Source organism: Schistosoma haematobium, chromosome 3 (genome assembly GCF_000699445.3).
Source record: "Schistosoma haematobium chromosome 3, whole genome shotgun sequence".
NCBI classification, from domain to species: domain Eukaryota; kingdom Metazoa; phylum Platyhelminthes; class Trematoda; order Strigeidida; family Schistosomatidae; genus Schistosoma; species Schistosoma haematobium.
The window spans coordinates 24,706,489-24,727,928 of NC_067198.1; the positions used below are offsets into that span (position 1 = coordinate 24,706,489).

Genomic DNA, 21,440 nt, shown 5'->3' on the forward strand with positions numbered 1-21,440 from the left:
AGAATTAAAATACTGTGCAATGTGTATTATTAAATAATGGTTTGGTAGGTGATTGAAGGTATGTGGCAGGAAAATCATCATATATTAAAATATAGCACAGGAGACGTTGAGTTACTTAGAAAAGTGAACATACTGAAAATTGATCGACAGAATCTGATCACCATTAAAGACTAGATAAACATGACATTGGTCACTATTCAGTGATCAATCAATAAAAAAGGTATTCTCCAAAACTGTTGATCTTTACGGCAATGCATAATCGATAATAGTAGGACACAACTGTGATTTAACCATAAACAATATAGAAAGAATTGTAACCTTAGAAAAATTAACAACACTTAGAAAATAATTAGTACTTATCAAATAAGAAAGTGGTATTTTACATCATACAGTGGTATAATAGATAGCATTTTAGAAACTGGAGTAATAAATACCAGTTTAGAGTCCTATCAAAAGTGATAATACTTAATTTGATGTAGATATTTTTAAATGATGTATTCCTAATATAAAAGAATGGACATTACAGATTACATCGCCTATTCATTGATAAAAATGGATATGTAGGTAAGAAGATGGACAATCGACGAATAAATATGATTAAGCTATACAACAATACCAGAAAAACTAAATTAACGATTTCAGCGTTTTAGTGAAACTTTTTAATTTAACATCAACTGTAGTGAACAAGAACACAGGTGAGGACAACCAAATCTCAGTAATATCTGAGAACCATATAATAAATACTTTATTTGCAAAATCTTAATCAATTGTCTCAGACTTGATTATTCCTTCGTTTATACATCAATCATTCTCTGTTCTCGTTCTCTTTTCTAAGATCTTTTTAACCTTCTGCCGCTAGACATTTCACCTTCGACTGATTATACATACTACTTATATCTGTCGACATCAGTAGCACATACCACGCAACCATTGATCACCAAAAAATAAATTTCATTTGATGAAAAAAGGTTTTCAATTGATGAGAAATAGTCATTTCTCTCCATGGTAGAGTGACAGTGAGTTTGTGCAAATGTTAAAAGCAAAAAGATCTTTATTTGTTTTGACGAAATTTGTGTTAGGAACGAAAATGAAAGGAAATAATTAACTTTCTTGTCCTGTTTGGAAAAGAAACTCTCAAATTAATAATTTTGTTAGTGATACAATCGGCAATAAACACTCTTGTACCTTAAAAATGCATTGAAATAAAGAAATATAAACAATATACGTATATAAAGGCTTTTAAGCGAGATAACTTTGTTTACGTCTGAATCGGTTTTAGTATGCCAAAAATGTAATGAGTTATGAATAGAAAATCAGAGAATTTACAACACTGTCAAGGTCAATTTAACCATCGCTCAAGGTCAAAACAATCGATCAATTTTGTGTAAACGCTGTAAAGAGACAATACAAGCAATGAATTGTGAGATAATTTAACCTTTTTTTAAAAAAATTCTTTATCCTGTTTAGAATAATTCTAAACGGAATATACCGAACATTTTGACAAGTTCCAATTCTATTCATCTATTAATATTAATATAGTTCGATTTGTTTTATCATAGTTTTTATGTGTTATTCAACTAATGTCATAGATAAGATGTAATCTCTATCACAAAAGTTAGTAGTTTTCAATTATAATATAATTAAAATACTTGAATATATACTGTGGTTAAAAGAAAGGACTAACAATGAAATGCAAAAAGACAATAAGAATACATAATATATACTCAGCATAGTCTATTTGTTTATTATACGGAATGAGTGTACGGGCACATAAACCCATGTATATACACCAATAATTAAATATGCAATCACTAGAGAATTACAAAATTTCCATAGTATCGCTTTTCCTCTCACTTATTCTTTCAGAGTGAATATTAGGCATAGTAAAAAACATAGAAACAAACAAACAGTCATATTAAATAATAGATTTGTAATATCCCAATGAATAGAATAATTAGATTTACTGACGTTTCGTGACTTAGTGTAAGTCACTTCTTCAGAGAATCAATACTTTTATTGTTAGAATATACTAGTGGAAATACAGTAGTTTTTTGAAAATTTATTTATCAAGGTGAAATTTTTGGCTTAATCCTTTCAATAGCTTTTTTTAAAATAACATAATCGAGGTGATTTTTTTCTGCGTGGAAGTTGAGAAATATATTTATTCACATCGGGTAAGAAGTATTTTAGTGGAGTTTGTATTTGATTAGCTGAATTGTTTCTATTCAATTATGTAGCTTTTCATTATTATTATTATTATCAAGAGTGAAAATGTAGGAAATAAAAAAAAGAAACAAACAATAAAATGATGTTAGTGAAAAACAGTTCGTACAAATAAACTATCCAACTTAAAAAAATGTAATATTCCTTGAGAAGTTTCACGGGAAAAAACACATTTATACAGACATATATTCAAATTCAGTAAAAAGTGTAACAGCGAAGTAATGAGTACGAAAATGAAGAATGAAAAGGGAAAAAACTTACTGTATATCTTGTTTTAATTTGTATAAATCCTTTAATATGTTGAGCAATATTTTCACTACCCCATGAAAATGGGATATTTATTTCTGATAATGATTGGATTTTAGTCTGAGTAAAAATATAAAAAAAAACTGATTTAATAATTGTAACAATATAAAAAGATATGAGAAAACTACATATAAATTTCTACATTACGTTTTCTTATCGATTTGCTTAGTATAATTATTTCGAGTTCGATCAACTCATGAACTTGGAAGAGAGATTTGTCGTTTAAATCTGGTTTAGAGTATTATTGTAGACTGAAAGTTGAGTAATTTACAGCTTCTAGATATGAACAAAAGGAACTAATTCAAGCTACACTTATTTCTATGAGTATGAAGTCAACAATTAATAATCCTGGATACAGAAGGCAGACCGGTCCTGCAAACCTCATAGAACAGTGGTAGGGTGAACCAGCTAGGGATCTATTGTCATTTAAATAAATAAGAATGACTATGAAGAGAAAATAGTAGAGATTTAGTGTGAAAAACTAAGACAAAAAGCTGAAAACACAAAATAACATTAACAACATAATAAATGAACATTTACAGGATCAGTTGAAGGAATGACTGATCGATTAGTTTATTTCATCTACCAGCTACGAGACTTACATAATCTATTCGTGTAGGATTTTCTAAAAATCCATACACTAAACATCTCTCTCATTGTTTAGATTATTGGTATGAAATCGTCCTTACCACACGTATTAGAATGAATCGAGGGATTTTTGTAGTTTGGAATATACATCTTAATATCCTAGATATCTTATGAGGTTTTCCATAGTGTCACTTAAGATTCCATTAGTGTAAAAAAACGGGATCTAATTATACTAGTTCAAGGCAAACAAAAAGGTGTCATCATAACTGAGATGAGTCACAGATAACAGTGGAACTCATAAGAAGTATATAATGAGACATAATAAATGAACGGACTGAAAATTCTAGACATTCAACAACTATGAAAGAACTCAGTGTTTAATATTTGATATACTGAACTGCACAGAAGCCTTCTAGTTGCTAGATTGATTACAATACCACATACTTATCAATTTAGTGAGATTCAGTACATTATAAGAAGTAAGAGAAAGAATTTCACAATATGTACCGAAATATGTCTTTGAAAGAGACCAGAATTTTTAATAAGATGATTGAAGAAAATTTTATGAACACGTGATGTTCAACCGATATCTTTCGATCATTCGATATAATAAAGAAAACAAAACTGAGTCTAGTGATTCTGACCCGCATTTTAGAAGAGTTTACAATTAGGTATTCAAAGGATAAACTATGCAAGTAGAAACATAGCGTGATTTAATTAGTCGTCACCATGGTAACAATATATATAAATCTAATACAATTGTATTGTTTATTGTTAAAACTTTATAGTCTGCTAAATGAATCATTCTCAACTTAATTATTTATCAGTTATTTTATGTGTTTGAATTAGTTTCTGATTTGATTAATAAATTCTAATAATCATTTACCAGTATTTCAACAACGATACTGTGGCACTTTTCCGTTTTTAATAATTACTTCGTTGGTTTTGTAAGAATTTATATAATTTGAAAATCAGTTATTCAATCAATTATAATACAGTGACACTCTGCTATAAATGTCAGTTAACCTAAATTACTATGTAAACTCAGCAAAAAGAAATGATTATAAGAAGATAAATGACAAAGGAGCCGAGAAAACCAATACTAATCAGAAGTGCAAAACATTGAAAATATGGTTCAAGAAGAACGAATATATATATACATGAAAGAACAGTAGAATCGGAGATCTACATGATGTAGAATTAGTGTTTCTGTGTCATTGTGACAGATTCTGAGCTATATTATCCAACGTCTGAGACTACTAATTACGTCTATTGTGCAAACCCCAACCAGGTGATCTGAAACAACCAACAGCCTACGACTTCAAGGACTGATGCCATGTCTTGATATGCTCAAGATTTTTAATTTATAAATTAATTTAATCATGAAATGACATCAGCTGAAGAACTACTGAAGACTAGGGAGCACTGGGTAGCTATTTTATTCTAGCTTAAGACTTCTCAATAGAGCATATTCATAACCTCACTAAAGAGGATGAAGTCAGGTATTTCAGGTTCATAAATTAACACAATATCATTAAGCTGAATTCAAGCAGTATCCTTCATATTACTTTCAATCTATTTGTGATTTCAGGAAACCACCGTTCAATTTCATCAATGTTTAGTTTCATAGATATATTAGCTTCAAACACTGAAGTTCTAGATCCATAACTAATGAGTATACATTGATTAGAATATTTAAATTATAATAAAACAACCATTAATTGTACTTAAATATATTTTTCGATCACTTTTTCAGCTTATGACAACTTTTCTGATCATATTATTCTACAATCAATTGATTCTTTTATCGGAAATTAATTCATGTTTCTAACACATAAAAATGCATGTTTTATATTCATGACAAGTAAATTTATTAGTAAAATCACTGAAATTTTTATAGATACAAAAGATATTTAACATGAAATAATGTTTAAAATTCATTGAAAAAAATGAAAATAGAAAAAAACGACTGAAAAATTAGAATCTATTCAACATTACAATTTCTATTTCTCATATTTACTTAGTAACAATTTTCGAATGATCAACTTTAAATTTAATGACAATCATTCGCATATTCATTATTACTTCAAATGTCAAATTTATGTTTAATGGATCATTCATTTGTGAAGTGGTATATATATATTTATAATTTAAGCGCTCAGATTTTAAACGATAGGTCATAGGTTTCAAACTTTACTTTTCCGTTTGAACAACTGGATTGTTTTACAAGACTTCTAAACAAACAAACAAATCATTTAAACAATTTTGTTCCACCTTCAAAAGTACAACATAATAACATCAACCGATAGGAAGTATTGCATTAATTTAAATTCGTTTTATTATAAATTAATGGCTTGCATTAATCATATTAAAATAACACTATAGAGATTATACAATACATGTTTTTAACACTTTAATTCCTTGAACATTACTGTTAAGAAAACATTTCTATTATTCTGTCATAATATCAAGTAATTATTGAGCATAAAATGTTCAATACAGTGAGTTATAGTGGTAGATATTTATGACCTGATTAGTAATTATTTTGATTCTAAACGAACTACACTAACTAACTGAATTTCATAATGATTTAAAAGTCAACAAATAATGTGTATAGGAAATTGATCTGGGATATGTTAGAAAATTAATACTGTATACAGCTGATATCTTTCACACTGGAAATGTTAGTTTATAATTTATATTCACTTAGTTTATTTTAGATTTAAATGAAATTCATCTCCTTCAAACTTGTTAATTTAAGATAAAAAGAGAGAGAAAAATAAATGAAAATTATTGTATTGAACGTTTCCACAACTAAAATTTCTCATACAATTCAGTCACGCTGATTTGTCGAGCATCTCAGTAATTAATGACTTCATTGACTCATGAAACATAAGTAAGTCAGATCCCGTGCAATTCACTCCTAATTCTAGTTAACAATGTATTTTAAAACGAGTGATGGAACGAACACAGGAATGTGTGTTAATCATCTTAGAAGGTGGACATGCTGTTCAATTGAAAATGAATCTTTATTTCATTACAGTAAACAGAGATTGATTTTTACATGAAGGGGTAAAATATGGATTATGATACCAAACAGTCATCCTGAACAGACAGAAACATTGAACAAGGCAAAAAAAATTTATTAGTCCGAACAGTAACATTTTAAACCGATTACTATTCAAACAAAATACATACAAAACGATAACAACAAAAATAAAAAAAGAGTTTCAGTTGTTTTTTCTACTTACAAACTGAAAAGTACATTTTTCGCATGGGCCTGAAAGTTGGCAACCTTCACGCTTTGGTTTCATAATCTCACACTTGGTATTATTATCCGACTCTGTATATATATTAACTGACGTTAATTCAATCTGAAAAAAAAACATTATAAACAGACAGAAAGACTCATATAATTTCAGATACAATTAGTTTGTATACATATTTACAAATCAGCAATGAAGTCGGCAAAATTCTATTCAGATTTAAGAAGAGATGAGAAATAGAATAGTTAGTGTCAAACAGGTTAAGTTTATAGTATGTTGAGAAGAGGTGAGAGCTTGAGAAAAGTTTTTGTCATGGACTTATATCAACTGGAGAATGATTGAAAAAACTAACAAATACAAGGTAGTATTGATGTGCATCTATAACCCCAAAAGGGATCGGACCCTAAACTCTTCCTGAATAAAACACAATAGCTATGAACCATCGAGTTGAAATAGTACTCTACACCTTTGAAATTTATATCGAAAACTGTATGTATGTTTATAGATCCGCGATCGACAATATTAGTGACAAAAATCATTAGGTTGCATACTTAATAAATAGTTCAGTTGTTGGCAAACTTTTCTAAAATTTACCATCTTATCAATATTCTATTTCGTTTCGTCAACAACCGAAGCATATCTCAGTTATAAAGCATAATTCTTCATCATGAATACACGGTAATTGTACATGAAAGTATTTACAAATCTTAACCTGATCCAAATCAATATCTCATTGTAGGTCAGTAGACAAAGTATTTTAAGATTAAAGGGTTGATTTCAAAGTACCAGACTCGTATCGAGATGCAACTATCTATACAAAGTTAAGGAAGTGTCATGGCATTTATAACCGACATACGGCCTATATAGTCCTACAAGTCAATCGAATATTGATCTATTCAAGTTTATACACCCTGACTCTAAGCGATGTGATTTGAATATCACCAAAAGTATCATAACTAAAAAGTGAATAAGAAATTCTACCTATTGAGTCATAAACATAAAGAGTAGACTAAGTGAACAATAATAAAATCGAATAACAGTAATTCATAAAAATGTTTACAAAACTGTGCTGAGAAACGTATGGATGAAAAAAGACTCATTCAACTGAGCAGCAAGAAAAAAAGAGAAACATTACGTAAATAAACACAAAATATCATCTTTTTACAGACTTAGATAAACCAGATAGCATTATTTATGCTTGGTCTTTAATGGTAGTATAATAGGAGAGAAAAAAGATCATATACAATTTTTTAAACCAATCCATCAAATAGTACTAGTCAAAGTAATTCGCATCACTAAACCACATAATAAAGATTCATTGGCTTACTGTACGTAGCTTTATTTGATTAAAAGAACAACTGATTAGCGCTTCCTGCTTTCTATAGTAGATTGTCAATTGATATCAGTTTGTGAGATCTTAAATATGGGAAAACTTGTACTACGGAACGGCATTTATACTTATGTTCACTTGTGACTGACATCAAGATATGTTCCTGACATGCTAGTGAAGAGTTGCAATGAACCTTACCCAACCAGATCTCGAATAAGGTTGTCATCAGCGGATTTATTGAGTAATAGTCGCGACATATTTATAACTAACTAAAATTTGAATGTAGACAATCAGACACTAAGTCAGTGAACTAAGATGTAACAAGCTCACCGTAGGACTTGGATTTTTTGGTCACGATACCAGGTGGCGTTATGGATGTATACCACTCACTGATGAACTATATACCAGAATAAAAACGGTCTTCAAGTGTTCCCCTAATTAGTTGTGAAATATAATCTATTTTCGAATTTTTTAGTTCATTAACTGTTACATAATAATTTACTTGCAGTTTACCACCAGAAATTCAGTAAAACAACGCATGTTGACTTATAGGATATCCTCCAACAAAAGTGTAGAGCAAAGGGTGAGTGCCCTTATAAGGGTAAACCAATTAATTGTATTGTTATTAAATTATTATTCTTATTATTTCATGGACCAAGGATCATCAAAGCCTCCTTCAAAACAAAGAAATAGGGCATTTCAATGAACATCATCCAATGCTATGCGCCTACCAACGACTACAATGAAGACGCTAAAGATCAATTCTACAACAGGCTGCAGTCAATAGTCGAGAAGTGCCCAACAAAGAACCTGACCATTCTGATGGGAGATTTAAATGCCAAGGTTGGAATGGACAACACCGTATATGAAGACATCATGGGACGACACAGACTGGGAGAAAGGAACGAAAATGCTTAGAGATTTGCAAACCTATATGCCTTCAATAAACTGGTCATAGGCAGAACTATATTCCCACATAAACGCATTCACAAAACCACATGGACTTCACCGGACCACACTACGCAAAACCAAATCGACCATATCTGCATCAACAAAAAGTTCAGGAGGACGATGGAAGACGTGAGAACCAAGAGAGGAGCTGATATAGCATCAGATCATCACTTGCTGGTCACCAAGATGAAATTGAAACTCAAGAAGTATTGGACAACGGGGCGGACAATATCAAAAAAGTTCAACACGGCCTTTTTTCGGGATACGGACAAACTCAACGAATTCATGATAGTCCTCAGCAATAAGTTCCAGGCCTTTCATGATCTACTCAATGGAGAAGGAACTACTATGGAGAGCAACTGGAAAGGGATAAAAGAGGCAATCACTTCAACATGTCATGAGGTCCTGGGCCACAAGAAGCACCATCACAAGGAATGGGTCACTGTTGATACAGTGAGCAAGATTCAAGAAAGGAGGAACAAGTAGGCAGCAATCAATACCAGCCGAACAAGAGCAGAAAAAGCCAAGGCACATGCTGGATATACAGAAGTAAACAAACAAGTGAAGAGGAGCATCAGAACCGACAAACGTAAATATGTGGAAGATTTAGCAATGACGGTTGAAAAGGCTGCAAGAGAAGGAAACATGAGAGAACTGTATGACATAACAAAGAAACTCTCTGGAAGTCACCGTAAACCGGAACGAACAGTGAGAAGCAAGGAAGGCAAAGTAATCACCAACATTGAAGAACAACGAAACAGGTGGGTAGAACACTTCAAAGAACTCTTGAATCGACCAGCCCCACTGAACCCACCCAACATCAAAGTAGCACCCACAGACCTCCTAATCGATGTTGGCCCACCAACAATTGAAGAAATCAGCATGGCCATCAGACAAACCAAGAGTGGCAAAGCAGCAGGACCAGAAAACATTCCAGCAGAGTCACTGAAAGCAGACGTAGCGGCAACCGCAAGGATACTCCACATTCTCTTCAATAAGATTAGGGATGAGGAACAAGCACCAACAGACTGGAAAGAAGGACTTCTGGTCAAAATACCAAAGAAAGGCAATTTCAGCAACTGTGGTAACTACAGGGGCATCGCTCTTCTTTCAATACCAGGAAAAGTTTTCAACAGGGTATTGTTAAACAGGATGAAGGACTGCGTAGACGCCCAACTTCGTGACCAACAGACAAGATTCCGTAAGGATAGATCGTGCACAGACCGAATTGCAACTCTACGGATCGTTGTGGAACAATCAATTGAATGGAATTCATCACTCTACATCAACTTCATTGACTACGAAAAGGCATTTGATAGCGTGGACAGAACAACACTATGGAAACTTCTTCGACACTACGGCGTGCCTCAGAAGATAGTCAATATCATACAGAATTCATATGATGGATTACACTGCAAAATCGTGCATGGACAACAATTGACAGACTCGTTCGAGGTAAAGACCAGTATCAGGAAAGGTTGCTTACTCTCACCCTTCCTCTTTCTCCTGGTGATCGACTGGATCATGAAAACGTCAACATCTGAAGGGAAACACGGGGTACAGTGGACATCTAGGATGCAGTTGGACGATCTAGACTTTGCAGATGATTTGGCTCTTCTATCGCACACGTAACAACAAACGCAGGAGAAGACCAACAGTGTGGCAGCAGCCTCAGCAGCAGTAGGTCTCAATATACACAAAGGGAAAAGCAGGATTCTCCGATACAACACAGAATGCACCAATCCAGTCACAATTGACGGAGAAGATTTGGAAGATGTAAAAACCTTTACATATTTGGGCAGCAACATTGATGAACACGGTGGATCTGGTGCAGATGTGAAGGCGCGGATCGGCAAAGCAAGAGCAGCATATTTACAATTGAAGAACATCTGGAACTCAAAGCAACTGTCAACAAACACCAAGGTCAGGATCTTCAATACAAATGTCAAAACAGTTCTACTGTATGGGGCGGAAACCTGGAGAACTACGAAAGCCATCATTCAGAAGATGGAGGTGTTTATTAACAATTATCTACGCAAAATACTTCGGATCCGTTGGCCAGACACTATTAGCAACAACCAACTGTGGGAAAGAAAAAACCATATCCCAGTGGAGGAAGAAATCAGGAAGAAGCGCTGGAAGTGGATAGGACACACATTGAGGAAAGCACCCAACTGCGTCACAAGACAAGCCCTCACATGGAATCCTCAAAACCAAAGGAAAAGGGGAAGACCAAAGAACACATCACGCCGGGAAATGGAGATAGACATGAGAAAAATGAACAAGAATTGGATGGAATTAGAAAAGAAGGCCCAGGACAGAGTGGGTTGGAGAATGCTGGTCGGCGGCCTATGCTCCATTGGGGGTAACAGGCGTAAGTAAGTAAGTACTAAAAGTCATAAAACAGAATAGGATGAAAATTAAATCTCGGTACTAATCTTTTTCATTTCGAAAATGTGTATCAACATTTAAATGTAAGCCTATATCACGTTGAAAGGGTAATAATTAATTTTATATGTCACATTGGGAAATGATAAAATCGGGTATATTTGTCCCATAAAAAACAACAATGACAAAATATACAAATAATAATAGTAACAATAATACAATTTTTTTCAGAGGGAATCGACAGTTAATAATCCCAGTGTATTATAATGATTAAAATTTCATTAATAAAGGGTCATAAATTAGTACAGCTAAAGCGAAGAAATACCAACTGGAAGATAGACACTTCAAATCATAGAATCACACGAGAAATCTCTCTCATAACTATAAGTATATAAATAGTAAATTTATGCGAGACCTAATGATTAATAAAGATCACAAAGACCGATCAGTAATACTGGCCAAATGTACAATGTATTCTATTCAGATAGGAGGCTCCCGATGCGCGAAATATGGCAGTTTAACTGGTAGGTAGTAAATATTGATTAATTGCAATGGTTAGAATATATATGACGTATGAGGTGGTGGTTAGATGTAGTCGACAGAAAACCATGGAATTAGGTTTCGTGATATTTGGACTTAACACACATGGTATTAACCATCACTCAGTCATCAGTCGATTGGAATTGTATTATGTATACTGAAAAATCGCCTGCCACGACGCGCGATTTCGGATGGTATACGAGTAAATTGAAAGAAAAATAGAGGTGAAGGAACCAAAACGTAACATTAATGCACGACGTCTTTGATAGCTTAACTGAGTCTTGCTGGTAGGTTTAGACACGAGGGTTAGGGTCTGCACGTTGGGTGACATGATTCACAATCGATTGAAATAGAGTGGATGTATTCAGACTGTCTTATGTCGGATTCAGAGTCTCCAAGTCTTTATTTATTTTTTCTTTCTATGTCTAACCTTTTTTACAACTTCAGGTTCTATATTCCCTATAACTGAATGAATAAAAAAACCTCCGATGGTGCAGGTAATTTCAATGAAGAAGGAATCAGAAAAAAATCATTCACATCTTATTTCAGAAATATGGACATTATACTGATGGCTAAAAATCAATCAAATGATTGAAGTTTAAATATTTTAGAGTTTCGCAAATACTATATTGAAAGTTGGCGTCAATGGAGATGAAATAGTTGTCGGTACATGAAAGTTTGGTTTGTATAAATTTGGTCTACCATAAAACCAAACTAAAACAGGTTCATCAAATTGAATAATGGATGATCTTGTTCTGTTATACGTCCTACTTCGATAACATACGTTAAGGTTTCAATAAATTACCTGTCATATTGTTTTCAATTGAGCTCGTATCAGTTGATGAATATATGCTACTGACTGCGAGTAGCTTCTTAGCCTTTAATAATGTAGTCATACTTACCTATGATTACTGTTCGTTCGATCAATATCAGTTTGAATCATAATAGTGAGCTGACTTATAATCTCATAGTATTATATTTAGTTCAAGTAGACATTTTTTTCTTTTAATGCATCTGCTTTATACTAAAAGCTGTATCATTTTCACAATGTTTTTTTATTCAATTCAAATACCTTGAATTCAGTAAAAGTATCCCAGTTTTGAAATATCTTTTGTATAAAAATTCAAACTGTTTTTGTAGAAGTACTTTCATGTAGGTCGGGACAGAGCATACTACCATGCATTTCTCAAAATAATTAGTTTTGATCAGATGATAGCTTTTTCAGCTGTTTCAAATTCACAGAGTACAACATCATGAAATGATAAATATTGTTATCGTAGGAATATATCACTTAAACTTCAACAAGAATGTACAGAAATAATAATAATAAACTAATTTACCGGCACAGGATTTTGATTGATAATTGTAACGGACTGATTACGTATCTGACCAATTAATGTTGTACCCAATAAATAAACATCTAGTAAGTGTCGTGCACCATCGATGAAAAACTATATGCACATTGATATTAACATTGTTGTTTAAAAGAAGAAAATATGAATAATGTAAGTTAAAATGTTTGTAAAGAACTATATGCATAAAACAATTTCAGTTTATGCATAACAATCAGAATATCAAGTTAATCGGTCAATATTGAACTGGTTTCACTAGAACCTACTATCATGTAAGTTTACATAAAATTATTTATTTTTACTTGTAATCCTATTAGTTAATTGATGCAATTGGAGTGATCAACCAAAAACACTATCACATTTTCAATTCGCCGACATTATACATATAAGTTTTACCAACAGTAGAAAATAATAAACTGAAAGTGAGTTTAAGTGAATGTTATTATTTGTACACATTATTCATAATTTAAAATACATAGAGTGGCCATTCACAATTGCTTTATTTTCAATTATCAGCTAAAAATGATCAAATGATATAAATATTTCATAAGTAATTCATATACTACTTGCTAAAGATGAATGTGATCACTTGGAAATCAACAATGTATTGCGTTCTTAATTTGAATAATGCAGATTACACACACAAACACACATAGATAGACCTATACACATAAATACCTTTAACTTTATAATATCTACTACTGAGAATAAATGTCAGTCCATCGGCAGAATGTTTTTTTAACCGTATAACTGTTGTCTTGTCGGTTTTGTTGCTTTCATAAAAATAGAAAGGTATAAAACATTGCGAGGCGGCATTCAATATAATATCATGCTTACGGTAAGATTAGTCATTTATGCCTTGTTTTGTAATAATAATAATAATAGCAATAACTTGTTTTGAAAAAGTCACACTACCATAACACCTATTCATTAAGTCACATGGAAAATTTCACACACTTCAATTAATAATCAAGAGTCAAATCTTCAACAGTCCGCTAATATATATAATCCTAAACGGATTGTTCACTTGTCAAACTAACAAACATTTTGTTAGAAAATGACATAAACGTAAAGCGGCATTTTTTGCAATAATAATAATAGTAAATATATATATGATTATTCCTGTGTTTAAAAAACCCATATCAATCCTTTAGTGTTATGCCATGCTAGTGAATATGAACATTCAATAATAGTAAATCTATATTCAGATCTAATCAATAAATTGATGAGCAAATAAATGTATCTTATCAGCAGTTAATTATTGTCAACGGTATTGAGCAATAAATCTTATTGAATCAGTGTGGTCCCTGTGAAGATAATGATGATCTACGTTGATTTTTCCATCATAATCACCAACTTATTTACCTATGTATATAAATTAGGCTTTTGTACTGATTATGAATAGATTAAATATAAATATCTAATGACAATAGTCACTTTTATAACTTTACATTTATGTAAGGAAATAGCGGAAAAAAGTCTTATTATATCTTGTTTCTACATTTATTCTCCATACATTGCAAAGTGATTCATGTTAGAACTATAAAAATTACGGTAACAAAATTATACTGTAGAATGAATTGATGAAATAACTAACTGTCAATTTAAACAATGTGCTACATTAGCTACTTGCACTCCAATGTTAATCCTTATAATGAGATAAACAACATAGCGTTTGTCGCTTCAAACACTAATGCGTTATCCCAACAAGCTATTGATTAAATGAAAATATCAAGGTAATTCAACCAGGATGAAAATATAACAACAGAGACTGATAAATTGTAGTCTTAAACATCAACAAAAGGAAGATAGAAACTCCTAAAAATAACTTTATAGCCACTAAATAAACTACTAGCTATCTGGACTCAGTAGTTTAGCGAATAGTGTATTAGTGTTTGAAGCAATAGGTATAGGATTAAAATCTCAATGTGAACATGGACAACAAAATCCAGGCACAATCATATGACATATTCCAAATAGGAAAAAATGGTCGTACTGGATTTCATAATCAAACTTGCCTAAAAAGTAAAAATTTAGATGAAATGTGTAATTGTGTAGATGACCATATTATTAATAATACTCTTCAATCACTGAGAAATATCAGACCCATTCTAATTTTGATTATACTAAAAATGTTCTGCTTTCTTTACATTGTACTATTAAAATTTGTGTTACTTTAATTTGGTTAGTTATTCTCTGGTGATGAAACTTATACTAGGTCGAGAAATGTCAGAAATTTAATTTTCTACTCATTAGGATTATCTGACTGTATCATTATTTCTATTATTAACAATCTATTCAATGTTCAATTCATTTGAATTTATTAAATCAAACGTTGATTATGATATTTACAAACTATGCTATTTCACATACATCATTCATTTTCAATTGTGTTTAGTTTTTCACTAATGTGTAAATGAATAATTATTTCGTTTCAGTGTGAAACTACGATGAGCGCAAGTTAAATTTAAAAAAAATACTTATGACAAAATTTTACATTATTTGAGTTTTTCGCGGCAAGGTGGGGGGAGTTAAAAAAATAAACTGAATGAAAATTAGATTGATATTAATTATTCAAATAAATTATATCATTAAATTCTATAAAATGATTTAAATGAGATTCATTTTCTCAAGTGAATATATGATAGAAGTTGAGTCTTTCCTATAATGATCTTATATGTTTTCATTTTAATAAGATCAAAATAAACATGATCATCAACTTCTCTTAAGTATATATGATGTAATACAAGAATGAGATAATGTAAAACCCTGAGAGAAATCTATAAAAATAATTTTGAACAAGAGATTGTTTTTTTTCATTGACTAGAGTAAAGGAATAGTTTGTTGGGAAAAAAAGAGAAAAGTGGTGAAAAGTACACTGATGTCATCAACAGTAGAAACATTTTTTAAAATTGAGATCAAGAACTGATCAATGTCAAACCATCACTGAAAACTTTGAAGCACTCGACGGCCGGTTCGTCCTAGAATGACAATTCAAGGAATTTCAAGTGATAAATGATCCTGTTCAATTAAACACGTAGGTAATATAACAGAATTCTCATAATTCCAGAAAAATACAGTCATACCATCTTGTCAGAAACTCCTAGTAGAAAAAAAGTGTCTCTTTCATATGTAAACAATCAGTAGATAGTTAGTGTGAATAGTATGACTGAGATGAATACAGCTCGTCTAGAATTAAGCTGGAGATAGCATACGTGTGCGACAATGTATATACATATACCTATTGACTAAAAAAGCATTAAAAATAAGTAGAATAATACATTTAGCGGACAACGACTGACGACCATAGAGCATTAGATATTCTATTATTGAACTCCCTAGAAGTGTGCACTACCAACCCTACCGAGGATCAAACTCAATAAATTCTGATCTAAGAACATTGAATGACCATCTCTTTGTTCAGCAAAATTAATAAAATAGATAATGTGGGCAATGGAATTCCGACTCAAGAAACTAAATGCAACGTGTTTGCTACGAGAACTGAAAATATTAAATCCAAACTTTGGTGAGATTATGAGTGCACACTTTTGAGTAGATGTCTAATGTGTCTTAGTTTTCAACCTAACATTAGTTCTTGATAAAAACTACCTCTTAAATCAAACTACCCAACATCACTAAAGAGCTAAACATTACTTTCCTCAGTTACATTTCAAAGCATCAGGACGAGAGAAAATTATAGAGTTTGAGATGAAAAAAAAATGAAACTTTGGATAATATTACCTAGTAACTTTTGTTTCAAGCAAATGAATAATAGTTTATGACGGAATTGGGCATACAGTGATTAGAAACCACATTACTAGTATATTGCTATACAGAATTTACATCTTATCATTTGATGTCAATAAAAACTGTTGTATTCAATTTCTCCAACACAAATTGATGTTATGTTTCATTACATGATCTACATCGGTATCAGTAATTATTTCACTGATAACTATAAAATATTCAATGCTAATTTTCTTCATGATTATTAATTGTAGTACAGAACTGACAACTAAATCACTTATTGTCTAATACATAAGAAAATAATAATAATAACTGAAATATTATTTATTTATTTTATTAACATAAATAAATGATAATTTATATACACTTATGACTGAGTAAATTTATTTCTATATTCTTAAAATAATGTCATCATTTTCAATAAATTTAACTATTTATAAGTTAAAATTTGACATGTATACACATAGAAAGACAATACTATGAATATTAAACTATGTATTAAAGTATACAATTGTAAATAGGTCTGATTTGGCAAGGATTATACAAGCGTAACATATAGAAGAAAACAATGGAATATGTTTATGAGAATATAAACAACTGTACTATAATTGATTAGACAAATAATTTATAGAGACTAGTTTAATTTGAAAATATTTATGGTTAGACAAAACATAACAAATTTATTGTGTCAGTTAGTAAAGTGTCAAAATAAATATCAGAATAATAGAAATAGTAACAATCAGTATCAGTGGTATAAAAAAAACATGATTTGAGAAAGTATAAATTTGTGGGATAAAAAAAATTAGAGTATTTTAATACAAAGTGAATATAACTGAGCCAATGTAACTGATTCTAAGCTATATTACACAAAATATTTAATTGTTGTTCACAATAACTGCACAGAGTGTGAACCTATCAATATGACTTAATTTAAATGTTAATGCTTCATGAATCGATGTCACGATTTGGTTTTCTTTTAATCCACTTCTACATCAGTTAATATTTGCATATTTTCTAGTGAGTAACTTCTCAGTGAATTGTTGAAAATTCTAGTAAGAAGTTGTATTGTGGTGTATGTTACTTATGTTGACAGATATAAGTAGTATATAACACCAATCAAAAGTGGAATGTCTGGCATAAGAAGGTTGAGAAGATCGAATTGACGAGAACAGGAATATAAGCAGAGAGTAATCGTTATAACAACTGGAATGAAGGAACGATGAAGTATGCAAGAGAAAACTGATAGAAGATATATAAATGAAGTATTTAATGTATGGTTTTCATATTTTACGAAGAGACTCTGTATTGTTGGTTTTCCCACCTGAGTGTTTATTTACTACAGTAATATGAACTTTAGACATTTCAGGATTGTGGAGTTATTACCTATGATACTAGATAACAATCGAGTTACATCATAAATTGATTAGAGTTTGCAAACAATACAATTCACAGTATTTCAACTCAAGTTTTATCATGAACACTGATTGATTTAAAAGTTCAAAGATTTAATCTAGGATAGAATTACTGATATGAAACAATAAATAATGAAATTAATCTCGTCAAAGAAAATACACCAAAAAATTAAAAAAAAAGATAAATTATTGACAAGTAAAGAAAAACATTCCAAGTTACGGCAGAACATTATTGAAGATAATAAATGTCATGTACAATCAGTACGTTGTAACTATTCAAATTTCTATCATTTCGAAAAAACTCATTAAAACAGTTACGTGCACATCATTAAGAAAAAAATTACATTTTTATTTAAATAAGTTAGTTAAGCAACATTCTATAACTTTCAATCTTCTCTCTCTTTCTATATATATATATATAGTTATTTACACAATTAAAAATGTATTGCTCAAGGGTGTTCATATTTTCTTTTCATTTTATTATACTTAATCAAATGTGATCAAACAATGAATTAAATCCTTTTTAATTTAAAATAATAATTTGCATAGAATATATTTATTACTATATTCATCTTTATTTTTAATCATTTTGATGGAGTTTTGTTCTCTGAGCTTGATAGTTTGGTCGTGGAGCTTTTATCGTTCTTCTAAATGACATCATCAGCACGAACTTCAGGTAGAAGTGAGGCGTTCATTTGTTTAATCATTGACGCTTATTCGTATTCATCTACCGTTTCTTTGTATTTATTTATCAAAAACTGACAGTTTATTCGCTTTATTAAGATTGAAACATTAAAAGTGTTGGAGACTAATACCAATAAAAATACACACAAAGAAATGAGAGGATTTGTGATAATGAAATCTCATAGTTAACATCACGGACTGATTTTAGTTACCTAATCACTGAGAACTAGAAAACATTGAACGACTGTTTTGTCGTAGTGTGAAACTTCTCAGAAGTAATAAAAATCATGTGTTTACTAATTGTTAACTTTGAGATGCAATTCTAGGGGTTCTACTGAAAAGTCGTGCTCTGTGGATTTCAACCATGTTGAACTATGGGTGAATTTCATTAATAGTAATGGGAAACGACCGAAAAATACCGGAAGTTGATTGAAGTTAGATATGTAAACCGGTGGGTGCTAACTCAGAGATCTGAATGTCCTCAGTTCAATTACCAGTGGGTTAGGGAGTGTGCAATGTTGAGGAGTCTTACACTTGGCAGAAAAGATGTTCGATGGCTTCTGGTTTTTGATAGTTGTTTAACTAAGATCAGTTAGTGATATAAACAATGACATTTAACTACCTTCACAAACCCCTAGAGTAATATGTCAATCCTCAATTATTTCCAAAATAAGACATTGTAAATGAATTGAAATATCACCTTAAAAAGTACAAAAAATGTTTCAGAATATCAGAATGATCTAATGAAGTGTTGATGGTTTATCAGTTAAATTATTTGACTTTCAAATACTAGGCTAACGGTCCAAACTTCATTTCATCTACATAAAGAAAGTTGGTGGTTCAAAGTTGAGTAGTACATTAATTGACAATTGTTGTTTACTTTTAAGCTAATTATGAAAAGGAGTAATACAAACGATAATAACCATGAACAATAAAAAACACATAATGATGAGCTCTATCAGTTGGCAAATAATAAAAACAAAACAACAAAGAATTTATTACATGATCCGAATTAATACAGTTCATATTATCAAAACAACTATAGAGATGACTATTAAGATAAACAGTTACAGAAATTAAAAATAATATTTGTTTTCAGTATGGGGGTGAGTGGAAATTTTTGAACTTCACTGAAATCATGAACTGATCCAAGTTACATCTGTTCATGATTTTGATGAAATAATAGTTATCTCAACGATACGAATAAAAAACGACAGAGTATACACAAGAAGAAAATAATAACTGTTATAAATAAAACAGTAATACAGCTGTACTTGAATAATCATAATTTTACAGTCATTAAATCAACTTTTATCCTGTTTGTGTTGACAGTATTACTGTGGTATGTGCTACTTATGTCGACATAAGTAGTATAGAACGCTAGTCAGGAATCGAATGTCTGGCAGCAGGTCGAGAAGATCGAGGAGGAAGGAACGGGAACAGAAAACGATTGGTATAGAAATGCGGGAACATTGAAGCCTAAGACAGTTAATAAACATTTTGCAAATGAAGTATTCACTGTATGGTTCCCAGATTTTATCAAAGTGTTCCGTAATTTTGTGTTCAAATACATTCGATTGTCCCCACTTGTGTTGTCGTTCACTACATTACCACCATGATTAATTTTATTATCAGAATGGGAATTTGTAGAGATCCTAATAATTTTAACAGTTAAAATCATGAGTCGATCTAAGTTACATCACCATCCGGTGCTTCCGGTTATTCAATGGTAGTCTAGCTTAGATAGACTCATGAATTCAACTATTAAAATCAATTTTGTTGTTATGAAACAAGTAGTTATTGAGATTGTATTATAATTATAAGTACGATTAATCATAATGTATATCAACATATTGTCATATGACCCTTAGTTTTCACCATTATTATTATTATCATCATTAAAATCATACTAAGTATAAGCTTGCAATTTTATGTAACTATATTTGTCATAAAAAAGAAACAAGCTTGGAGAAAAATGATCAGATATTTTTTTTATAAAAAGTATTTTATACTATTTCAACTGTGCAATCACAAGCACAAACACGTATACAACCCGGAGTACAAATAAATCAGATAAGATCAGTTGATGATCATAAAAATGACAACAAGGCTTAGTCTCTTTTGTATGTAATAATAAGGTCATTACGTACATAGATAGACACACAAATTATTATGTTAGGTATGTTATGTCATTAAATAATAATTTTAATGTGCTATAACACGTTATTATTATTATTATTGTTACAACTATTTGAAAACAAAAAAACAGAAGAAACACAACATCACTATTCATGCTAATTACTATTACACTATGTTTATTACAAATACCTAAACTATCAAAAATGTATTCGCTGGTTTATGGCGTGATATAATCTGTATCACAGCTCTTCTCTATATCTTGTACAATCATCTAATTTTTTATTTACTTTTTACATCATTATTATATTCTGCTCTCCGTATCGTCTTTCTACTTTACTTTCACTTCAGGAGGATAAATGATTATTTTTTTGATTAATTTATGAATTATTATTAAAAATGAATAAAATATTAAATTATTTTGAACAACATAAATGATATATATACAATGAGATAGAGTATATGAACATAATGTATAGTGGGGATTATCATTTACCATAAAAGTTTAAGCTGAATG

At 30.9% G+C, this 21,440-nt stretch overlaps 1 protein-coding gene across 1 annotated transcript in view; it reads right to left on the minus strand.

Moving 5' to 3' along the window:
* MS3_00005327 (uncharacterized protein) overlaps window positions 1-21,440 on the minus strand; it is an 86,249-nt gene that overhangs the window by 38,745 nt on the left and 26,064 nt on the right. The window contains exons 14-16 of the mRNA XM_051213380.1: window positions 12,933-13,043; window positions 6,369-6,491; window positions 2,485-2,589 (exon numbers count right to left, since the gene is read on the minus strand). Coding sequence (XP_051069355.1) covers window positions 2,485-2,589; window positions 6,369-6,491; window positions 12,933-13,043 — 339 coding nt within the window. The remainder of the gene's footprint in view (window positions 1-2,484; window positions 2,590-6,368; window positions 6,492-12,932; window positions 13,044-21,440) is intronic.